This window comes from Elephas maximus, chromosome 18 (assembly GCF_024166365.1).
Source record: "Elephas maximus indicus isolate mEleMax1 chromosome 18, mEleMax1 primary haplotype, whole genome shotgun sequence".
Lineage (NCBI taxonomy): Eukaryota > Metazoa > Chordata > Mammalia > Proboscidea > Elephantidae > Elephas > Elephas maximus.
Window position 1 is genome coordinate 58,530,306 of NC_064836.1, and position 23,813 is coordinate 58,554,118.

General features: G+C 35.8%; 1 protein-coding gene across 3 annotated transcripts in view; it reads left to right on the plus strand.

Annotated features, from left to right (window-relative positions):
* Positions 1-23,813, plus strand: part of CADM2 (cell adhesion molecule 2) — a 1,167,413-nt gene that overhangs the window by 999,083 nt on the left and 144,517 nt on the right. For all 3 annotated transcript variants that reach the window (XM_049858640.1, XM_049858642.1, XM_049858641.1), the window contains 2 exons: positions 2,342-2,494; positions 5,235-5,372. In XM_049858640.1, the coding sequence (XP_049714597.1) occupies positions 2,342-2,494; positions 5,235-5,372 (291 nt within the window). The remainder of the gene's footprint in view (positions 1-2,341; positions 2,495-5,234; positions 5,373-23,813) is intronic.

Genomic DNA, 23,813 nt, shown 5'->3' on the forward strand with positions numbered 1-23,813 from the left:
TTATTATCCCACAGATCCTTGAGGCTCCATTTAATTTTTTTCATATGTTTTCTTTCTATTATTCAGATTGGTTGAATTCTGTTGATCTGCCTTAAATTCATTGATTCCATCCTCTCTCCTCTCCACTGTACTATTAAGTTGATTCAGCAGATTTTTATTTTAGTTAATTTCAATTTGGTTCTTTTTTAATAACTTCTTTTTCTTTGTTGAGGTTTTCTATTTTTTCATTTGTTTCAAGATAATTAATAATTGATTACAAATTTTTACGATACCCAGTCCGATAGCTGTTTTAAAATCCTTTTCGGATAAATTCAACATCTGATTCATCTCAGTGCCTGCATTTGTTGGTTGTCCTTTCTCATTCAAGTTGTGAATTTCATGGTTTTTGGTACAATGAGGGTTTGTGTGTGTGTGTGTGTGTGTGTGTGTGTGTGTGTGTGTGGTGGGGGTGGGGTGTTTGTTTTTTTGTTTTAAATCGCACCCTAGACATTTTGGGTATAGTGGTGGAGACTCTGGGTCCTGTTTAATCTCCAATTCTAGGAGGCAGTCACTAGTTTAGGTCCTGGTTTATTGTTACAGGCTGTGGTTCCAATGACAATTTAATTTTTAGAGGCTTTGTGGAGACAATTTTGGTCAGTCTGATTTGTCTGGTTCTGCTAGGGTTCCCACTGATCCCTACTGCTGCCACCTATAGGGACAGACAGAGCTTCCCCAGACCAGGTCACCTGGTGACTGTAGGTAAGGCAAGGGGTTCGTAGCTCATGGGGAAGATGATAGCTTGCTTTGTTGGATTCTTGTTCAAGTTGGACCTCCTCTGCCAGTGATGCCGGCCTCCTGGTTTCTCTAGGTAGGGAAGGGGAGTTTCAAGCCAGGAGAGGAAAGAGATTTCTTCCCCCTAATGCTTATTATCAGGTAGGTTTCCATGTCATTTCCTTTTGTAGTGCCTCCAGGCTATCCTGGTATTGCTGGTGGAACCCCCATTCAATGGGGGATAATAATGAGCTACCTGGACCACCTTCTGTTGCTAGGTTGGGGTTGAGAGATATGGGAACTGGATCACCTCTACTATTTTGTGGGAAGCTTAAGACATCCTGTTACTGTGTTATTCCTGGAGTCTTGATGTCCATAACCAGTACTTCTTCCTCTTTCCACATTTCTGAGTACTCCCTTAGTTGCTTCTTGTTTAATACAAGGGTTCACAGTTGTACATAATAATATTTAATATTTTTTTATGGTTAGTCCCAAAATGAGTTAAGAGGAGCATAATTCAGTGAGATGCTAAGACATCTCTTGTGAAAACAAGTGTTCTGTATATACAGTAAGTGGTAATTCAGGGATGGATTACCCAATAAGCAAGGTATACTTGGGCTTAACTGTGCTTACTTATTAATCAGTAGTACACAATTTCATCTGTTTTTTACCACATCAAAGGTGTGGTGAAACCCATGTGAAGTTGCACACTACAGCTTAGTAAGTAAACACAATTAAGCCCATGCTTTCTATAAGCCTGTGCATACTGTGCTTATTGGTTAATCCACCCCTGAGTGGTTTAAACCAGAAAACATAATTTAAAATGTTTAGCATACAGTTTACAGAGGTACCTACCAGTCAGTGCACATTTAAACCTCAGGTACCTTGCAAGTGCTTTTCAGCTAAATGTTAGCTCTGGTTTAAATAAAGTTCCACAGGTGTATCTACGGCAGAGAGCTTTTAACATACTAATGTTCATTGTGGGTCCTTAGAAAGGCATGCAGGGGTCATAGTTTCCCAAACTTATTTCTCTACAGAAGGGAACCCATTTTGTTTATAATATTTCTTGGCACTATCATTTCATGAAAGACTTTGTTGGGGAAAGCTGCTTCTATCACCATCAATATCTACCTCATCTAAAGTGTATTAGATGCAGTCATTTAATCGAAAAGTTCTTTCTTACAGCATTAAAGAGCACCTAATTCTCATGACTTAAAAAAAAAAAAATCTGATAAAATTTTTCGTTCTATTTAAACCTTTCTTTAAATTGTTTCGGAAACCCTGGTGGTGTAGTGGTTAAGTGTTACTGCTGCTAACCAAAGGTTCGGCAGTTCAAATCCGCCAGGCGCTCCTTGGAAACTCTATGGGGCAGTTCTACTCTGTCCTTTAGGGTCGTTATGAGTTAGAATCGACTCGACAGCACTGGGTTTTTTTTTTTTTTTTTGGTTTAAATTGTTTCAGGAAATAAGGTTTAGATTTACGGCCAAAGAAAATGTTTATTGTGCCAAAAATGCATAGTTAGTACGTTTTTTCCTAATGTATAACTTTTCCTAATGCTGTTATTCACAGTTTCAATATTTTCTCTTTCCAGCTTTAAGGGACAATAGAATTGAGCTGGTTCGCGCTTCCTGGCATGAATTGAGCATCAGCGTCAGTGACGTGTCTCTCTCTGATGAAGGGCAGTACACCTGTTCTTTGTTTACCATGCCTGTCAAAACTTCCAAGGCCTATCTCACTGTTCTGGGTGAGTACAAGAGAATAACACTATGTGATCACAAAGCCGACACCCTGGTGGCAGAGTGGTTAAGTGCTATGGCTGCTAACCAAGGAGCTGGCAGTTCGAATCTGCAAGGTGCTCTATGGAAACTCTATGGGGCAGTTCTACTCTGTTCTATAGGGTCTGTATGAGTCGGAATCGACTCGAAGGCGGCACTGGGTTTTTTTTTTTGTTGTTGTTTAACCACAAAGCCAGAGAGATGTATGCTGCTGTAGCACCATGATTCAATCTGAAAAATATACATATTAAGGATCATTTTAATAGGTATATTTTAACTCATGATATGCTGTATTATAACAAAAGGCATTTTAGAAATCATTTCATTACCTTAATCACTTTATAAATGGACAAAAGGAAGTGCAAAGATTTATATAAAAGCAGGAGGCCACACAGGCATTTTGTTTCTCAGCCAGCAATAGATGCCAGGCTTCCTGATTCTCCATCTACATTTCTTTGTATAAAATAATCTATATACAATTGTATATATTGTGATCCTTTTACGAAGTAGCCGAACAATGAGTGTATTGAGTTCAACTTGTGTCCATACTGTGCTCCTCCATTTTATCATATTAGTCAGCTGATGAGGGGGTCTTCCATACTAACTTGTTGCTTTCAAATATGACCCCTTTATATGTTTTTGGTGGAAACCCTGGTGGCGCAGTGGTTAAGTGCTACGGGTGCTAACCAAAGGGTCCGCAGTTTGAATCCGCCAGGCGCTCCTTGGAAACTCTATGGGGCAGTTCTACTCTGTCCTATAGGGTCGCTATGAGTCGGAATCGACCTCACGTGACTGGGCTTGGTTTGGGTTTTGGGTTATGTATTTTAGGATGCGTAAATTTCCTTAACAGTTCCGTGAGTCTTCTCGCCTAGTTAGCTTTGTGTTTTCTAGCTTCCCAAGTGAAGTGCACAGTGTCACCTGTGCAGGCAGATTGTAGCTTCTTTGTGCTTTTATTCTCTAAATATTGGACCATTTTTCCAAAGGTTAAAGGGACACAAAAAAGCAATACATTCATACAGATTCTGAGGAAATAAAGCTGTAGCTTTGAGCTCTCTGTGATTTCACAGACGTCAGTGGCCCAATCAGCTGAAATTGCTGCAGTTCATTGAAACACACCTGTGTACTGAACAAGTTAGAGGAATTTAAAGATTGATTTTCTTCCCCCTAGCTTGCCTTCCTTTTTAGATAGACAAAGGCAGAAAGTCGCATTTAAAAGGACGAAAACCCGCTGTTCTTTTGGGTGGGAATATTAAAGTTAATCCGGCTAGTGAATTGGTTTTGCGCATGGGATATGAAATATGTTTCTTTGCAAGTCTCACTGGGACTATTTTATAAAAATCTTCGCCAGTTTGCTATTAAGGACAAAATATACGCACAAAAATGGAGTATTTCAGGATAACAACTGCCTAAGGTTAATGTATTGTTCTGTAGCGGGCCACCTTGAGAGTACAAGAATAGATGACTGGCTAAATTCAGCTTATTAAATGGTGGTGTGACAAAGATAAAAAATGTAATATGAAGGTGAAGAGAATGAAAAGAAAGAGAAAAAGAAAAAAAAAACCTAGCCAGCTAATAGCGGTCTGTTGATCTGTCATTTATCTTTGATGTTATTGTTTTAATTTGTATTTCTCATGTTGGTGCTTTCCAGCATTCTTACATTTTATTTTTCTCAAATGGAATTAAGTGGGCAAATTATGAAGCTTCCAGTCTGCCTTTATTATTAATTCATTTTAGAAAAAAAATTTAAAAACTTTACCCTGACAAGAGAATTTTATTGCCAGCGAATGTATTTTATTCTATTATTTAAACCACCTGTGTAATATCTCTGCATAGGCATTGGATGATTTGAATTCATAAAGGTACTATGTGGTATAGCCTTAAAAACAATACATAGCAAGCATCATAACACTGCAATTGCGTTTCTTATAGAAACAACATCAAGAGACATTTTCTCCTTTAGAAGTATCAGAAACGCCAGTATAGTTGCAAATATGGATATATCTCTTAATCCAAACTGCATTTTTTCAACCAAGTACACAGAAGACGTTCTCCTTTTTAAACTTCTAAGAATTATGAAATCATACATGTAAAGTGATGTTTTAATTAAATCTGAATTTCCTAAATAATGAAGATATGTGCCTCCCCCTCCCCAAACATAAACAGTATATGTTCTTAAAACCTTATACTGGTAAATCATAAGAAATATTGATTGGATGGTTATTTTCAAGTTTTACAAATAGTAATATTCTAGGCAAAATTTTGTAATTTCATTAAATATTACTTGAATAAAATTCATTTCAAGTGTTTTTTTATATATGTATATATGTGTGTGTGTGTTTTTGTTGTATGCTGTTGAGTTGATTCTGACTCATAGAGACTCTATAGGACAAGGTAGAACTACCCTAGTATAGAAGGTTTCCTAGGCTGTAATCTTTTCGGAGCAGATCTACAGGTCTTTTCTCCTGTGGAACCGCTGTGGATTCCAATATCTTTCAGTTAGCAGCTAATCGCTTTAACCATTGCACCACCTGGGTGCTCACTCTCTCTCTTATAAATATATCACTTATTATGTAGCAATTTATTATTCCTGATTAAATGTATTCTCGGTTAATCACACATTTTAGCAACTTTGTGTGTAAAAGCAGTAGTCACAAGACAGAATCCATTCTGAAGACTGTTGTTAACTTTATTTATTTGTTTAATTTTCAGGAGTTCCTGAGAAGCCCCAAATTAGTGGATTTTCATCACCAGTTATGGAGGGAGACTTGATGCAACTGACTTGCAAAACATCTGGTAGTAAACCTGCAGCTGATATAAGATGGTTTAAAAATGACAAAGAGATTAAAGGTAAAGAATGGAAAATTGTCCTAGGTCAAAATTAATGTTCTGAAACCAGCATGAAGTATTAGAAAAAGGCATTTTATATAATTTTTTTCAAGCCACTGTATCACTTTCTAATTAAGCATAATTTGAATGAGATTCACCCATTTCCTTAATTAGGTCATTTTGCAAGGTATATTAACATACATCTCTGTGTCTCATTTTACTATTCTATAAAATGGGTTTAACAATAATAGGTAACTCACAGGATAACTGGAGAAATGAATGAGTTAATGGATGAAAAACAGTTGTCCTTGACTCTACGTAAGCACTGGATACATGTTAAATATTACTATTTCAGAAGTTAGATATATTATTTAGCTTTTAGACAGAGAGACTGCATCAATTCTTATGTCTTTATAACTTGTTGGTTTCTGAAATTACAAAGTTCTAAAAATAAAATTGGTTAACCATAAATCTGATTGCTAGTAGGTTTCATAGAGAGTAAAAGAAAAAGAAAATTACTCGTCTCAGTAAAAATGTACGATAATTTAAATATTCAGCATAGTTTTGTTCTTAGTTAATTGACTTAAATTTGAGCGCACACACACACACACTCACACACATTCATACATTTTTTTTAGAGGGGCAAGAAGTATATAGAGGATGGCTGGTAAGGCTAGCAGTGTTTCTATCTCCCTGCATATACATACCTTGGGCCCGACATCACAATTATATTCAAATCCAAGTATAAGGTTTGATTATGATGGTGGTTAAAACATGTTTCCTGTCTACGTAGTGATATGTATTATTCTCAACATTACTTTCTATGAGATAGGTAATGCAAACCATTCTGATTATTTTAACTTGTAATTTTAATGCCTTATATCAGATAAACAATAATTCTTAGCGATAGGGATATAGAGCCAGGAGGTGAGATTGCCTGTTTAACTGAGAAATTATAGGTTTGCAATTCATATAATTAGTTTATCTGTCTGTCTGTCTATCTATCTATCTATCCATCATCTATCTACCCACACCCACGTACACACACATATCAAATAGGACCTTAGCCATAATTACACTATCTTTGTCTTAGAGTTATAAATATCTTATTGAACAAAATTTGAATAACTACAAATCCTGAGATAAAAGTTAGGCATTTTGCAAAGTTAAACTGTCAAGTTACTTTGTAACCTGGTTCTTGAATTCTGCCAGGGCTCAGTGATAGTTGTTTAAGCATGTCTGGATTTTGCGCTTTCCTAAATGGAAACAACACTACTTCCAGGCTTGTTTTACAACAGTAAGGATCTGATCAGGCCACTTTTAATGCTTAATTAAGCACTTTTGATGGAAAGGCTTAGCCTGCAGAATACATTTAAAATTCCCTTTCTACGGCCTAAAAGAATTCTCCAGGTGGCAAATTCTTACACATCAAGTATGTCCTTTCGTGTGAAGTTCTTGGTTTTTGATACAATGCCCTCCTTAAATACTCTTCAATGAACTGTCTCATTACCTTCATACTTCCCTTCTTTAATGCTGACATAAACAGTTAGTATATGAATAATGTATGAATAATCTGTGAATAAGAACCATCACAAAGCTGGTTCTTAGGAGGCGAAGGTCATATATATCTCTACTTTCCAACTTTCACATTGTCCCTTACACCAGCCACCCCCTCCACCATGTACTGTGTCTCATTCTCTGCTGAGTGCAGTAATTTGCTGCAGTGTCACACATAACTCACAGACTGTACTTATGGTTATATGGTTTATTAAAGTAAATGATACAATTCGGAAGTAACAGGATACAAACTGGTAAGAAAAACAGGAGCCACAGGAAGAGGTATTCAGGTGAGGTTTGGAAAGGTCCCCAGAGAAAGGGCATGTCCATTCCCAGAAAGATTCCCTTCCAGGATTCCCTCCCTCAGGAAGCTTCTTCCAACTTTAGTGTTTTGAGCTTTTACTGGCTAGTCCATGAATTCATTATTGGTTACCAAGTGGGCTCCCAGATCAGTTCATACTCATTAAAACAAATCCTCAGCTGTGTCCAATGTAGCCCAGCTGCTCTAAGGGTTAATTCACAGATTCTGGGGATAAAGGTCAAATTGCTTGAGGTAAAACCATAAAACCAAGCCCATTGCTGTCGAGTTGATTCCAACTCATAGCGACCCTATAGGACAGGGTAGAACTGCCCCATAGAGTTTCCAAGAAGCACCTGGTGGATTTGAACTGCCAACCTTCTGGTTAGCAGCTGTAGCATTTAACCACTGCATCACCAGGGTTTCCGCTTGAGGTAAAGTAACCCTTAAATCCATAGTTAGGTAGGCAGTTAGTTTTACTCAGTTTCTTTGTAGTTTCATGAGAAACCCATGATGTTCTCAAATTTTTATGAAATAGTTTAATTTTTGATAAATTTGACTTCTGCTCTCAATGCCAAGCAGATGCGAGTGGACCATTGTTTATTGTAAAAGCAAAAAAGTTTGATCTTGTAAACTACCATATGTTAAATCCCTTCCGTCGAGACCAAAACATCAAGATTAGAACACGTACAGACTCATTACATGCGTTGTGCTGCATTCAGAGGGTGAAGCCTCCTTTTATTCCCCCTGCATGACCACTTCCAGCACATTCATCATCCCTACACTTGGATTCTTCGATAGCTTTTTCTGTTTGCAAACCCCGTCTTCCCAAACAGATGGTGAACAGCCTGAGAAGTATAAAGTTTATTTTTATAAGTGCATATGAAAATATGAGGAGTGCAATGCTCTACACAGAGCGCACATTCATTACTGTTGCTATCCTCGGCATGTGCTCAGTGAAATTTCGTTTTAAAATTCTCAGCAGACACTCTCACTAAAAGCACGCGCCACACTTACCTTGTACTAGGTTGTCTTTTCAGAGATCAAAATTTGACTTCATATTACAATTTGAACTGTTTTTACTACAATATCACTTGACACTTTTTTAAAAAGGCAATGCAGGCATAAAGCAAAGATAAACGATAGGCTTATCCAAACCAGTTCAACTCAATAAGAAATCATTGAGTACCTCCTAATTTCACAGTACTCAATGCTGTATCAGTGATGATCCAAATGATGAAAAACAAGATCTGTGACCTGGAGACACTTAAGATGTCTTTAGAGAGATGAGACACTTGTGGAGAATATTTTCCCATAAAGAACATGGGACATTTTGTGTAGTTTCCAAAGAAGTTATTGCAGGCAAAGGAAAAGCTTATTCCTATATATTTTAACTAAGTATTTTCCAGCTCAGGTTTTGAACACAGTGTTAATTTCCAGACTCTATGTATTTGTTGTGTAGACCTGCAAGTGACTTCTGTTTTAGGATGAGTTGTATCTCTACAAATCTTTATCCTCTCTCCATCACTCTCTAACATACAAATATAACACGGCCTCAAACCAGTTCATTCCAGTTCAATCCCCTGCTGAGGATTTGCCTTTTCGCTCCAGATATACTGAATCAGAATCTATATTTTAACAAGATCCCCTGGGGATTCTGATTCAGTATACCTAGGGGTGGCAATGCAAATTCTCAGCAGAGGGGTCAAACTGGAATGAACTGGTTTGAAGCCCTGGAAAATAATATCCAAGTTCCTGGGTGAAAGTTGTTGAAAAAACTAGATGATCACATTAGCCTGGCCAGAGTAGTCCCGTATTACATTATAGAGCAGTGGTTCTCAAACTTTAACTTGTGCCTTCATCACCTCGGATTACAGGGCTCAGACAGATTTTCTGATTGAGAAGGTATGAGGCAGAACCTGAATTTTTTCATTTTTAACAAGTTCCTGGGTGATAGTGATTCACCTGTTTGGGGACTACACTGGTCTAGGGAATGTAAAGTTGAGAGGTATCAGTAATGTGTAGAAAAATCTTATCTCTGTCTTCCAGGTCTAGTTTCTCTTCTGCAAAATGAGGACTATAATTTTTACCTCAGAATGCTGTTGCAAGGACATTTTATGAGCCAATTGGTATAAAGTATTTTTACATACAAGGAATCACTGAATATGTTTTAGATATTATTATTATTGTTATTATTATCAAGTTCAAAAATCATGGTTAAGTAATTGCACCAAGCTCTGAATTAGAATTATATGTATAAACAAATAAAACAGAATAATCCTAAAGGAATTAATAGGTCGCTTGGGGAAAGACATGTAAACAAAGGATCTAATAAATACAGTGATAGATATATGAACTGGCCATTGTTTTGACATACAGGAAGCAGAGAAGAGCCCTACATTGTTAGTGATGTGACGGCTTAACAAAGCATTAATGAACACAGGCACTCAGTATATACCTGTTAAATGAGTAAATGGATCTTAAACAATGAATAGGGACTCATATGAGTTGAGGGTGCAAGGAGGTGGTGTGATCTTCTAAAGAAAGGATCATCAGGCTTTTATGTAAACTCATGTGATAGTTTGAAGTAATTGTGAAACTTATGTGCAAGGCATGGGAAAATCATAAATAAGGAGGCAGAGGACAGGTCATAGAAAATCTTTTATTTCAGATTAAGGACTTAGACTTTATTCTGTAAGCAATGATGAGAATTTTTTTTTTTTTTTTAAATAAGATTTAAACAGGAAAATGAAACAACCTAAATTTTAATCTAACTCTGTTTTTCTTTTCCCCTCAATCTTCTGACTCAGAAACACTTTTGTGCCTCTGGGCAGCTCTACATCCAAAACTACAGGTGGTTTCACTGCAACCTTTAATCTTCTGAGTAGCAAGGGAGTCTGAATATTTGGCATTTAGTGTAGAAAATAAATGACTCTTGCCTTCCTAAATGTCTCTATCAGCTCCCTGAGAACTCACATTCATTCCATAGATAAGATTAGTAATTTGTAGTTTGAGCATTCACTATCATAAAATCTTGAATTTTCTATTACACGTAAATAGCTTGTAGGCAGAATTCTATGACAACTCTCAATGACCCACACCCTTACATTGTCCCTTCCCCTGAGTGTAGGAGGTCTTGTAATTATATCATTCCCTTGATTATGTTATCTTATTTGGCAAAAAAAGATTTTGCAGATGTAATTATGGTCCCTTTTGAGTTAATCAAAAGAAGGTAATCCTGAGTGGGCCTAACATAAAGAATGAGGAGTCACAGAGACATTCTCCTCATGGCCTGGAAGAAAGCAAACAGCCATCTTGTGATCTGTTTCTGGAGGCCACATGGTAAAAAACCTTTTGGAGCTAAAAGTGGTCCCCAGCAAATCGCTAGTGAGAAAACAGGAATCTCAGTCAAGGAAATGAATTTTGTCAAAACCAGTGAGCTTGAAAGAGGAACCCGAACCTCAGAGCCCTGGCTGACACCTTAATTCATACATTGTGGGAATGGAAAGGAAAGTTCTAGCATGCATATAATGAGATACATAAATATACGTTTTTGACTAGCTTTTACTTACTGTCAAAACAGCATTCCATATATACGTACACAGATGTATACACACATCAGCAGTACACATATACGTGTAAAAAAAAGATTACATATATATTATTCATTTGTTTATTTATTACTCTTAATCAATGCTTTTATTTTAAGGGTTAAAGCAAGTACACACTTCAATAACCCAGGAGTTATTGCCTCTGACTAATTCTGAGATTATAACATAAATACTAAAATTTGCTCGCATTTCATCTCTAAACTGCTGATGAAGAAACTCAATGTCTGCTCAAATTCTCCCCAAGTTATTTAAAAATTTTTTTCATGTCTTCGACATGTGCTAAGAAACATTCCCCCTAGCCCCTGACTCTTCATCTCTAGCTTTTTATGGGCATGCACTTCTTTATGGTTATTGTGGGATCTGGGGAGAGATGGTCATTGATCCCGTCAGCTTTGGCTAATGAATATATTTTGACCCAAGAGGATAGTTTATAAAACTTATGAATCAGATCTTTCTAAAAATCATCCTTTAATCCTTTGAGCAACAGAAATTGTTAGATTCAAATAATTTCTCACAATAGTATAGCCAAATCGACATCTTCGTGTAGTAGTACCTGTGTTGTTTTTTTTTTTTCCATTTGCATCAGTAATGGGGGATTTATAGATAATTTATACTACTGACATCATTCTAAAGTACAGTACATTAGAGTTGGATTGTAAAGTTCTAAGTTCATTTTTTGTCTACTATTTTATATACTAGCTTGAATTCTAAATACTCTGTTGTGTGTGTGTGTGTTTTAATAAAAATAGTCATTACATAGTCTTTTCCTTCCAAGACAGTGACCGTCTTATTTTTATTTTATCTATTTAAAAAAAAAACTTTTTAAAGTATTATGTGTATTCCTCTTGAATTACAGCCAGACAAAAAGTTAGTTATTCTTCCTTATTTATGTATTTTATTTAACAATTTTTTGAGATGTAATTCATATACCATCCAAGTTAACATTTACAGTATACAATTCAATATATTTAGTATATTCACAGAGCTATTCAACCCTTACTACAACCAATTTTAGGACATTTTCATCATCTCAAGAGAACCCTGTATCTGTAAGCAATCACTCCCTATTTTCCTCTAATCTGTTCCAACTCTAGGCAACCACAAATCTATTTTATATTTTTATGATTTTACCTATTCTGGACTTCTCATACAAATGCAATCACATAATATGTGGTCTTTTGTGACTAGTTTTTTAGCATAACATGTTCAAGGTTCATCCATGAGGTAACATGTAACAGTACTTCATTCATTTTAATTGCTGAATAATATTTCATTGTATATGTATATATATATATATATACCATATTTTGTTTATCTATTCATAAATTGATGAACATTTGGAGTTTTACAGTTTTGGGCTATTATGAAAAATTGTTTTTAGGTGCCATCCAGTCAGTTCTGACTCGTAGTAACCCTACAGGACAGAGTAGAACTGCCCCATAGGGCTTCACAGGAGTGGCTGGTGGATTTGAACTGCTAAACTTTTGATTAGCAGCCAAGCTCTTAAACAATAGTGCTTCTATGAAAATTCAAGTACAAATTTTTGCATAGAATTATGCTTCCATTTACGTTATTTATTTAACTGAAAAATGTATTTATTACTGGGTCATATGGTGACTCTGTTTTATCTCTTATAAAATGGAAAGATTGTTTTCTGGAGTGGCTGTACCACCTTCCATTCCAATCAATAGTGCATGAGGTTTTTAATTTCTCCACATTTTCACCAACAATTGCTGTTATCCATCTTCTTGTTTATACCCATTCTAGTGAGTGTGAAGTTGTATTGCATTCTGGTTTTGATATGCATTTCACTGATGGCAAATGATACTGAGCATCTTTTCATGTTCTTATTGACTATGTGTTTATCTTCCTTGAAAGAATGTCTATTTAGATCTTTGCCCATTTTTGTAAAAAAAATTGGATTATACTGTTTTAATACACTACAGAGTTGTAAGTGCTGTTTATGTACTAGAAACAGCTCCCTTTGCAGATATATAATTTGCATATATTTTCTTCTTTCTGTGCATTGTTTTTCATTTTCTTTAAAGTATCCTATGATGCACGGTTTTTGTTGTTGTTGTTATGTGCCATTGATCTGATTCCAACTCATAGCAACTCTATGTACAACAGAATGAAACACTACCTGTTCCTGTGCCATCTTCACAATCATTGTTACACTTGAAACAACCACTGTGTTAATCCATCTCGTTGAGGGTCTTCCTCTTTTTCACTGACCCTCTTCTTTACCAAGCTTGATGTCCTACTTCAGGGGCTGGTCCCTTCTGATAACATGTCCTAAGTATGTGAGATGAAGTCTCCCCATCCTTGCTCCTAAAGAGCATTCTGTCTGTGTTTCCTCCAAGACAGATTTGTTCACTCTTTGGGCAGTCCGTGGTATATTCAATACTCTTCGCCAGTATCATAACTCAAAGTCATTGATTCTTCTGTCTTCCTTATTCATTGCCCAGCATAGGAATGCATATAAAGCAATTGAAAATACCAGGGCTTGGGTCAGGTGCACCTTATTTCTTAAAGGGACATCTCTGAAGATTAATGCTAGGCATTAATGCACTGAAATGGACTGGTATTGGCTATTTTCAATCAGAATTCATATGGTCTACTATGCAGCAAATGACAAATTGAACAAGAATGGCATCACATTCATTGTCAAAAAGAACATTTCAAGATCTCTCCTGAACTACAACATTGTCAGCGATAGGATAATATACATACACCTACAAGGAAGACCAATTAATATGACTGTTATTCAAATTTACGTACCAACCACTAAGACTAAGGATGAGGAAATTAGATTTTCACCTACTTTTACAGTCTGAAATTGATTAAACATGTAATTAAGATGCATTGTTAATTACTGGTGATTGGAATGTGAAAGTTGGAGACAAAGAAGGATCAGTAGTTGGGAAAAATGGCCTTGGTGATACAAACGATGCTGGAGATCACTTGTTAGAATTTTGCAAAACCAACAAACTGTTCATTGGTAATATCTTTTCTCAAAAACAAGAACGATGACTATACGTGGATCTTGCCTCATGGAATATACAGGTATCAAACTGACTACATCTCTGGAAAGAGATGATGGAGAAGCTCAATATCATTAGTCAGAACAAGGCTAGGGAAGACTCAAGACAGACCATCAATTGTTCATTTGCAGGTTCAAGTTGAATAAAATTAAAACAAGTCCACAGGAACCAAAGTATAACCTTGAGTATATAAAAAAAAAAAAAAAAAAAAAAAACCCACTCAAATTTAGAGACCATCTCAAGAACAGATTTGATGCATTGAACACTAATGACCAAAGGCCAGACTAGTTGTGGGATGACATCAAGGACATCATACATGAAGAACGCAAAAGGTCATTAAAAAGACAGGAAAGAAAGAAAAGACTAAAATGGATGTCAGAAGAGACTCTGAAACTTGCTCTTGAACATAGAGTAGCTAAAGTGAATGGAAGAAATGATAAAGTAAAAAAGCTGAACGGAAAATTTCAAAGGGTGGCTCAAGAAGACAAAGTAAAGTATTATAATGAAATGTGTAGAGACCTTGAGTTAGAAAACCAAAAAGGAAGAACATACTTGGCCTTTCTCAAGCTGAAAAAACTGAAGAAAAAATGCAAGCCTCGAGTTGCAATATTGGAGGATTCAATGGGCAAATTATTGAACAATGCAGGAAGCATCAAAGAAGATAGATCGGAATACACAGAGCCACTGTACCAAAAATAATTTTTTGGTGTTCAACCATTACAAGAGGTAGAAAATGATCAAGAACTGATGGTACTGAAGGACGAACTCCAAGCAGCACTGAAGGGATTGACAAAAAACAAGGCTTCAGAAACTGATGGAATACCAACTGAGATGTTTCAGCACATGGATTCAATGACAGATGCACTCAGTTGTCTATGCCAAAAAATTTGGAAGACAGCTACCTGGCCAACCAACAGGAAGAGATCCATATTTGTACCCATTCCAAAGAAAGGTGGTCCAACAGAATGTGGAAATTATCAGGTTTTTTTTTTTTTTTATCATTAATATCACACACAAGTAAAATTTTGTTGAAGATAGTTCAAAAATGGTCATAACAGTACATCCACAGGGAACTGCCAGAAATTCAATTTGGATTCAGAAGAGGATGTGGAATGAGAGAAATCCTTGCTGATGTCAGATGGATCTTGGCTGAAAGCAGAGAATACCAGAAAGATGTTTACCAGTGTTTTATTGACTGTGCAAAGCCATTGGGATGTGTGGATCATCACAAATTATGCCTAATGTTGCAAAAAAATGGGAATTCCAGGGCACTTAATCGTGCTCAAAAAGAAACTCTATATAGACCAAAAGGCAGTCGTTCAAACAGAACAAAGGGATACTTCATTGTTTAAAACCAGGAAAGGTGTGTGTCACAGTTGTATCCTTTCACCATTCTTATTCAATTTGTCTGCTGAACAAATAATCCAAGAAGATGGACTATGTGAAGAAAGATGGGGCATCAGGTTTGGAGGAAGGCTCATTAACCACCTGCTATATGCACATGACACAACCTTACTTGCTGAAAGCAAAGAGGACTTGAAGCACTTAGTGAGAAAGATCGAAGACTACAGCCTTCAGTATGGATTTCACTTCAACATAAAGAAAACAGAAATCTTCATAACTAGACTAATAAGGAACATCATGATAAACAGAGATAAGACTGAAGTTGTCAAGGATTTCATTTTACTTGGATCCACAACACTCACTCACGGAAGCAACAGTCAAGAAATCTAACGACGTATTGCATTGGGCAAATCTGCTGTAAAAGACCTCTTGAAAATCTCAAAAAGCAAAGATGTCCATATTGAAGACTAAGGTGTACCTGATCCATGCAATGGTATTTTCAATTACCTCATACGCATGTGAAAGTTGGACAATGAAAAAGGAAGACCAAAGAAGAAGTAATGCATTTCAATTACGGTGTTGGCAAAGAACATTGAATATACCATGGATTACCAGAGGAATGAACAAATCTATCTTGGAGGAAGTACAGCCAGAATGCTCCTTAGAAGCAAGTATGGTGAGACTTCATCTGACATAATTTGGACATGTTAACATATACTCCATGTATATGTTATCATGTACCTAGAGACGGACATCATGCTTGGCGAAGTAGAGAGTCACCAAAAAAGAGAAAGACCCTCCATGAGATGGACTGACACAGTAGCTGCAACGATGTTCCCAAATATAACAACAATTGTGAGGATGTCACAGGATTGGATAACTTTTTTTTTGTCTTTTATACATAGGGTCCCTATGAGTCAAAGCCTAAAATATATGGTTGCTATGAGTCATAATCGACTCAAAGGCAATTGTTTTTTTTTGTTTTTTTTTTTAGCAACAACAAAAACATGACTGTATTTCTGTGAGATATAAAAGGTTAAGGAGTCTCTAATATGGTATTGTGGTCCGGGATTAGATTTACAAAAGGATGTCATTCCCACTCTTATCCCCATTTTTTTTTTTTTTTGAGTTTTTGTATTTGTGAATAATTGGTAGGATATACACTTATATCTAGTGAAGAGCTGTGTAAGTCAGAAAGTGGAAAAATTGGGTGAAACTGATAATTTCTGCTTTTTAACTATTATATTAAAAAAATATTATATTAGTGGTACAGAAATAATAGCTAATATTCACATGACTAGTGATTATTCAAAAGCAAGTGATAACTGAAATAAAAATTTTTTTGAAGGCTAGATAATATCTCTCTTGGACTTTAACAAGAAATTGTTAACTAATTTCCTGAGCTACCGTAAGAGCCTGTCTCCCATACTCCTATACTCCCATACATACTATATATATATATATATACACTATACTCCCATATGGTTCACTGGGTTCCCGTACTCCTGCTAAAGAGATATCCAGTGGGGTAAGGACCAAAGGGAGACTCAATATTGTTAAGTCTCAAACTGCTATTCTCCTAGGTATTTTGAACATACTAATTTCTTTTTAATATTTTAATAATATGTTTATATGCCTGTCTCCTTCACTGGACTAGGATTTCATTCCTTATTTGACTTTTTACAAGCAGAACCTGGCACTGTGTCAGACGTGTCATAGGAGTTCAAACGTTTATAAACATAGAATTAATGAACTACTTTGGTGAAAGTGACCTCAGATTTTACCTTAGAGACTTTCAAAGGAGATGATCCTATTCCTTACTTGTTATTCTCCTGAACTCAGCAACCAAGTTCTTAAAGTTCATCTAAGGTACTAAATTAAATAAATATTCAAATGTTGCTCATGAGTCATCAATGCATGGTTGTACTAGGTCCAATGCCTTTGAAGAACATTGACTATTTACTTATAACTCATTTTGCTCTAGAAGGAATGAATGGATACAAAAATTACCAATTAACTAATGTAAAAATAATGATATTGAAAATGGAACAAAAGCTGAATTAGTGTAGAAAATTAGATGAAATGTGAGGTGATATTAGTAAGCCAATTCTTTTTATAAAGCTTCTAACATTTGCCAGTGGTGGATCACAATCTTTTGTTAATTCTTTCCAGCTACTAATAAGAAGAGACACAATCAGTTAATAATCGTATCCACAAACCATTTTGCATAGAAAAAGTTCAACTTTTTGTAATACAGAGAGTAGAATGAAAAAGTTTATCTACGAGCCCACATGAAGTAGACAACATGCAGGAAGATTCATGCTGCTGATTCATATAGCACCCCTGAGTACAGACCTCTGGGGTAACATTTAATAACAATTTGATAAGAAGGTATAATATTCTGCTGGTCTGAATAAAATGAGAGAGATACAAAAAAAAAAAAAAGGAATGAAGCACCTCCCCTCCATCAATCCTCCATAAATACTATTTCTGTTATCTAAGCTCTTGATATCTATTAACAAGAACTGAATTTCAGTAATATTCTTTGCCAAACGGAACAGCCATACTTATTTGGCAAGTAATGATGGAACCATAGCTTTAAGAATCAGGATTAAGACTGCTATATTATGTATTGGTAGGTGCCCTTGAGTCAGCTCTGAGTCATAAAGACCCCATGTTAAAAAAGCAGAACTAAATGCTGCCTGATCCTATGCCATCCTCACAATCATTGCTATGCTTGAGTTCATTGTTGCAGCCACTGTGTCAATCCATCTCTTTGAGGGTCTTTCTCTTTTTTTGGTGACCTTCTACTTTACCAGGCATAGTGTCCTTCCCCAGGGACTGGTCCCTCCTGATAACATTTCCAAACTATGTGAGATGAAGTTTTGCCATCCTCCTTCTAAGGAGCATTCTGCCTATATTTCTTCCAAGGCAGATTTGTTTGTTCTTCTGGCAGTCCATGGTACGTTAGAGATGCTTCACCAACGCCATAATATAAGGCTGCTATCCTCTTATAAAAGTTGAGTATTCTGAGAAGGATTTGTAAAAATCCACCACTTTCAGCCTGTAGTTGTATGAAGAAGTACTCAGACAAAGCTGAGATTTGCCTCAAGACTTCTTTTTGAGGTCTTCAATGCACAGATTAAAGTACTTACCCAACTATAAGTTTCTATCATATAAGACATGACCTCACTATTTTTGGTCTGAAGAAAGTTTAGAGCAGATTTAAAACCAAGTGTTTACCCTTAACATCAAAGCAAAATGTTTTGTAAAACATCTTTTTAACACTTAACCTTAAGTTAAAAAAAAAAGAGAGAGAGAGATGTTCTCTCCAAGACTGTTGTTGTTTTGTACTGTTGAGTTGATTTCAACTTATAGGTACTCCATGTGACAGAGTAGAACTGCCCCACAGAATTCTCTAGGCTGTAGTTTTTCCAAGAGCAGATTTCCAGACCTTTCTCCTGTAAAGTCTCTGGGTGGGTTTGAAACGCTGGCATTTTGGTTAGCAGCTGAGTGCTTAACCATTTTGCCATGAGGGCTCTCCAAGTTTATCTCTCCAAGATAAACAGTAAAATATGCATCTATACTGCGTTGAAAATTTATGTCCCCCAAAACCTCAGAACATTTTAAATAGTTTTTTTTTGCAGATGTAATTAGTTGAGATGAGGTAATAATATTTTAGTGTGGTCTCTAAATCCTATATGACTGATGTCTTATAAGAAGAGAAGAGGATTCACAGAGACATAGACAAGCACTAAGGATAAGGTCATGTAAAGATGGAAGGAGAGATTGGAGTGATACAGCCACAAGCCAAGGGACACCAAGAATTGCCAGGAATCATCAAAAGCTAGGAATCGGCAAAAAGGATATTTTTCTGGAGCCTTCAGAGAGAATGTGGCCCTGCCCACACCTGGTATTCAACACCTTGCCTCCAGGACTGTAAGAGAATAAATTTCTATTATTTTGTGCTATCCATTTTGTGGTAATTTGTTATGGCTTCCTTAGGAAACAGATATAACTGAATGAGTTAGCCAGACATACTGATTTTATGTCAATTAAAAGAAATGATGGGGTGTCATATATCTTCTAAAAATGTTGTATTTAGTTCTAGGAAATTTAATATACAGAATTTATGTTGAGCTGTCCATGTCCAGCTTCATGCCCAGTTGTCCAATAAGGCCACTTAATTTAAAAAAAAAAAAAAATGTAATAAATCCAGGTTATATCATATCATGCTCATAGTTTCTATTCATTGTGGAAGGAAGATATGTATCCAGCTCACTAACAATAATGTCAAACAATTAAAGTACAACTAATAACAGAGATGGGTGTTTAGAATATATTTCTTGATTTCTTCTACTAAAATTATCATCTAATCTGTCAAAAACCACTTTCACAAACCCTAACTCTGAAACTAATAGTAAAGTGCAAGCTCTAAACAAGCACCTATATCTGGGGTATAACTGAGACCCTAGAACCTTGCTTATGGCCAGAAAATTAAGTGCCCAAACAGATCAGTAGCAGTCACAGAAAATCCTACATAAATCCCAACGTGTTTCTCCAAATGAGGAAGCAGTATATTACTATCAGTATGGGTTAGCCGTATTTAAGTTCTGACTTTTGCCCAGTGTGGACATTTGACCTTGCACTTTGGGCGGTGTCTGATATAGAGGGTTACCATAAACCAAAAAAAGCCAAACCTACTGCCGTTGAGTTGATTCTGACTCATAGTGACCCTATAGGACAGAGTAGAGCTGTCTCATAGAGTTTCCAAGGAGCGCCTGGCAGATTCAAACTGCCACCCTCTTGGTTAGCAGGCATAGATAGCACTTAACCACTATGCCACCAGGGTTTCCAAGGGTTACTATAGTAGGCAGGAAAAGGATTTCCCTTTGTAAAAATGGTGGTATCATCTTCCCTGGTCTCTTTAAACCAAAAATTCCAAACCCGTTGCCACTGAGCCTATTCTGACTCATAGCAACCCTACAGGACAGAGAAGAACTGTCCCAAGGGTTTCCAAGCAGTGTCTGGTGGATTCGAACTGCCAGTCTTTTGGTTAGCAGCCGTAACTCCTAACCAACCGTTCCACCACCAGGCCTCGTGGAGCCTGTTTAGACAGATTCAAAATCACAAGTGAGGTAAACAAACACATCAGAATAGTTCATGACACCGATCCGGTGTAGTAGAACCGTTGTAGAGACAAGCAGCCTCCTGGAGAGTTTCATTTAAGAGGATTAAATTTTCTAAAATCCAGCTCAAAAATGGCCAGAAAACTACAGATATAGAGGCAGGTGACTCTGGTGATTCTAAATCTGGGCAAGGTAAAAATAGAAGTATCTCCTGAGATCTGGCATTTTTCTAAAAAGATTTGAATGTGAAAAAGTCCAGATGACCTTTTTGCCTGCTAACTTGACCCAGGGATTTTAAACATATTTATGCTGGGGGCTCTAGCCATCTAGCTCACACTCACATCTGCCGTTCTTTATCCCCCTTTAGCATCTGATGAGATAAAATTTCTAAATCTTGAATATAAGTAGAATGCTATTCTATAATCAAAGTCTCTTAAAGGAGCAGTCACATAATAATAATAAAAAAAAATATCCCGCATAATTCTAACATACTTCTGCAAATGAGGAGATAATATATCACTATCGGTGTGGGTACCTGTATCTAAGTTCTGGCTTTTTCCCAGTTTGGACTATTGGCCTTGCACTTTGAGTGGTGTCAGATACAGTACGCTACTTACTACAGGAAGCAGGAAAAGGATTTCCCTTTGTAAAAATGGTGGTATCATTTTCCCTGGTCTGTTTAGACAGGATCAAAATTCTTTGAGACTTCACCAAGAAATGTTCAGAAAATGGTATCATTTTCCTGGGTATGTTTAGACAGGATCAAAATTCTTTGAGATTTCACCAAGAAATGTTCAGGAAGATAATATTCTTCAACTAGCGTTCTGAAGGAATTTTCCTAGACCATTTTTCTGAGCATTTTTGTATTACAGAAAATCTAATATATACAAAGTTCTCAAAATAATATAACAAAATACTTTCTACCCATCGCCCAACTTCAAAATTATCAACATCCTACTATTCTTTTCTCACTATCTCTGTTGCCCACTCAGTTGCTATTATTACCAATTTTTTTCCAACTCTTATTTTTTTCAGGTAGAGTTTTCCGAAGTTGAAATAAAGTATCCCTAACTATCCAATTTTGACAAAATAAAAAATCAGAGTAATTGTTATCCTTATCTTGATACTGAGCATTTCTGTCTTCCCCAAAAGCTCCTGTGTATCTCTTCCCAGAAAATTCCCAACTACCACTCATCAAAAGCAACCATTGTTCTGATTATTTAAGAATTGGTGTGTAAATACCTAGAAATTCCATTGGGAGAAAATGGAAGAGTGGCAGAAAGGGTATGGAAGAGAAGGAAGTTTACGAATACCTCTGTTTATCATTTGTCCTTGATTTTTTGCTAGTCAATCCACTAATATATAATATTATAACATCTATATTTTGAAAAATGTGAAAAAGTAAAATATATATTTTTAAAAGTAGTAAAGCTAGAATGGTAACTTAGGAAGGGAGGCAATTAAAAAAAAATAGGAGTCGGGGGGAAGAGTAAGCCTCTGAAGTCCTTGTTTACCTCTGGTTTTAAGTGTGCCTCCAGCGTCAATATATCAGCTACACCCTGGCTTCTCAATAGCAGACGCTCAGGGCATAACCTCTAATGAATCAGAATCTGCATAACAGTACCCTCAGGTGATTCATAGACACATTTCATTTTGAGAAGCCCTGCTCTAGAACACAGTATAATGTACTAACATCCCAAAGGAGGAAAAAATAAAATCGTAAAAATTTGAAACAAGATAGAACATGGAACAGGAACACATGAAATCAGAAAATTAACTATAAAACACAAATACAACTTATATTGGTTCTATAATGAACACATCAGCTATTTTACAAAAGACAGGAACCATGAAGAAAGATAGCTTGTAAGTACCATTTCCTGAGTGCTTGTTTGGAGAAGAGGATCAGAATAAAATATAGGAAAATATATTAATGTGGGTGCTGCTTAACAGTTTGTTTCTGTTCTTCTTATGACTCCTAGTAACCCTATAAGCTGTCATATACAGCTAATATTAAAAGCAACAAATTATACTTTTGTTTATTTTATTTGGATGATGCTCATTAAAATTTTACATTATATACAGTTGCTATCGGATTTTATGTTTCCAATTAGTATTACATTAAATGATAGTTTTATAAAGAAAACAGCTAAAGAAGCAGATGTGTGGATTCTTACAATCACAGCTGTCACTAAAATTAAACAATTAGCAGGGAATATTTTGAAATAATTTCTCATATATTGTATAACGTAATTACAAAGTGATTTGTCAAGAGATCTAAATTTTCTCTACTGCTGCTTAGAGCTAGGAACAAGAGAACACTAGGTATAGATTTACAGGACCAAAAATACAGAGTTAAAATGTAGATGACATTTTTATATAAATCTGAGACATTCAAAAGCAAAACAACTTTTTAATTTTTTCTTATATTAGCAATGAAGTATAAATGCATCTGTATTATCATGATTTATTTTAACTGTAAGGAACACATTTCGTCTCTTATTCTAATGTAACTGAGTTTGATGAACCTAATTTTCAAATGAAAAAATTCTCAGCAACTGAATTTCGACAGCAAAAATGAGATGAGTTATGTCATACACATACATGTTAATGGACAAATCTTACATAAAAGCTCATTTCCTACATGATGTATTTATAATTAAAGGACAAATTTGCTATTTTATGCTTCCTTCCCCCTTTCCAAATGTAAAGGATTTTTCTTACTTTCAAAAAACACCTAATATACATAAAACTCTCTCGTAGTAAAATATCTTAATTAGGTAAATTTTGACTTCCTAATATGTAAACACAATTACACACATATGAACTTTTAAGAATGAGGCATAACATTTATCTGGCTTTATTCTTTACTATTAAATATTTTAATTTTCTTTTTCTTAAAATCATTCAATATGATAGCAGTACTTCTCAGGAAATACGTAAAACTCAATAGGCAATACAAATGCCCACAGGAAATTCAGAATTACTTTCAAAGTCAGATATTTGTATAAAATACCAAAATAGGGAAGCTGAACTTAGATTACTTGTGTTCGTCATACAGGACACCGGTAATACATAGCTTTTACTGTTTTAAATACCCATGATAAAAATACATAGTAAAGTCAAGCATTTTAGGCGTTCTATGCAAAAAAAAAAAAAAAAATTTATGCAAAATAAGCCATTTTTGTAAAAATATAATTTGTCATTTGATTTGGAATAATGTGACAAATAAAACTGTAAGAGAACCAGACACATTTTTCCCCTCGAGTATTTTTAAGATCTTACTGTAATGATATCTTAACCTTAGCCTCTCGTTTTGGTTCCTAATCCGTTAAAATTGCCCACTACTTAGCAGCTACTTCAGATTTGAGAAATTTCAAATTAAATGAAAATATTACTAAAGATCTTTTCCACAAAGAACAAATAATCCCTAAGTATGCCATTGAACAGTGAATCTGAAGTATGCACAATAAATTTAA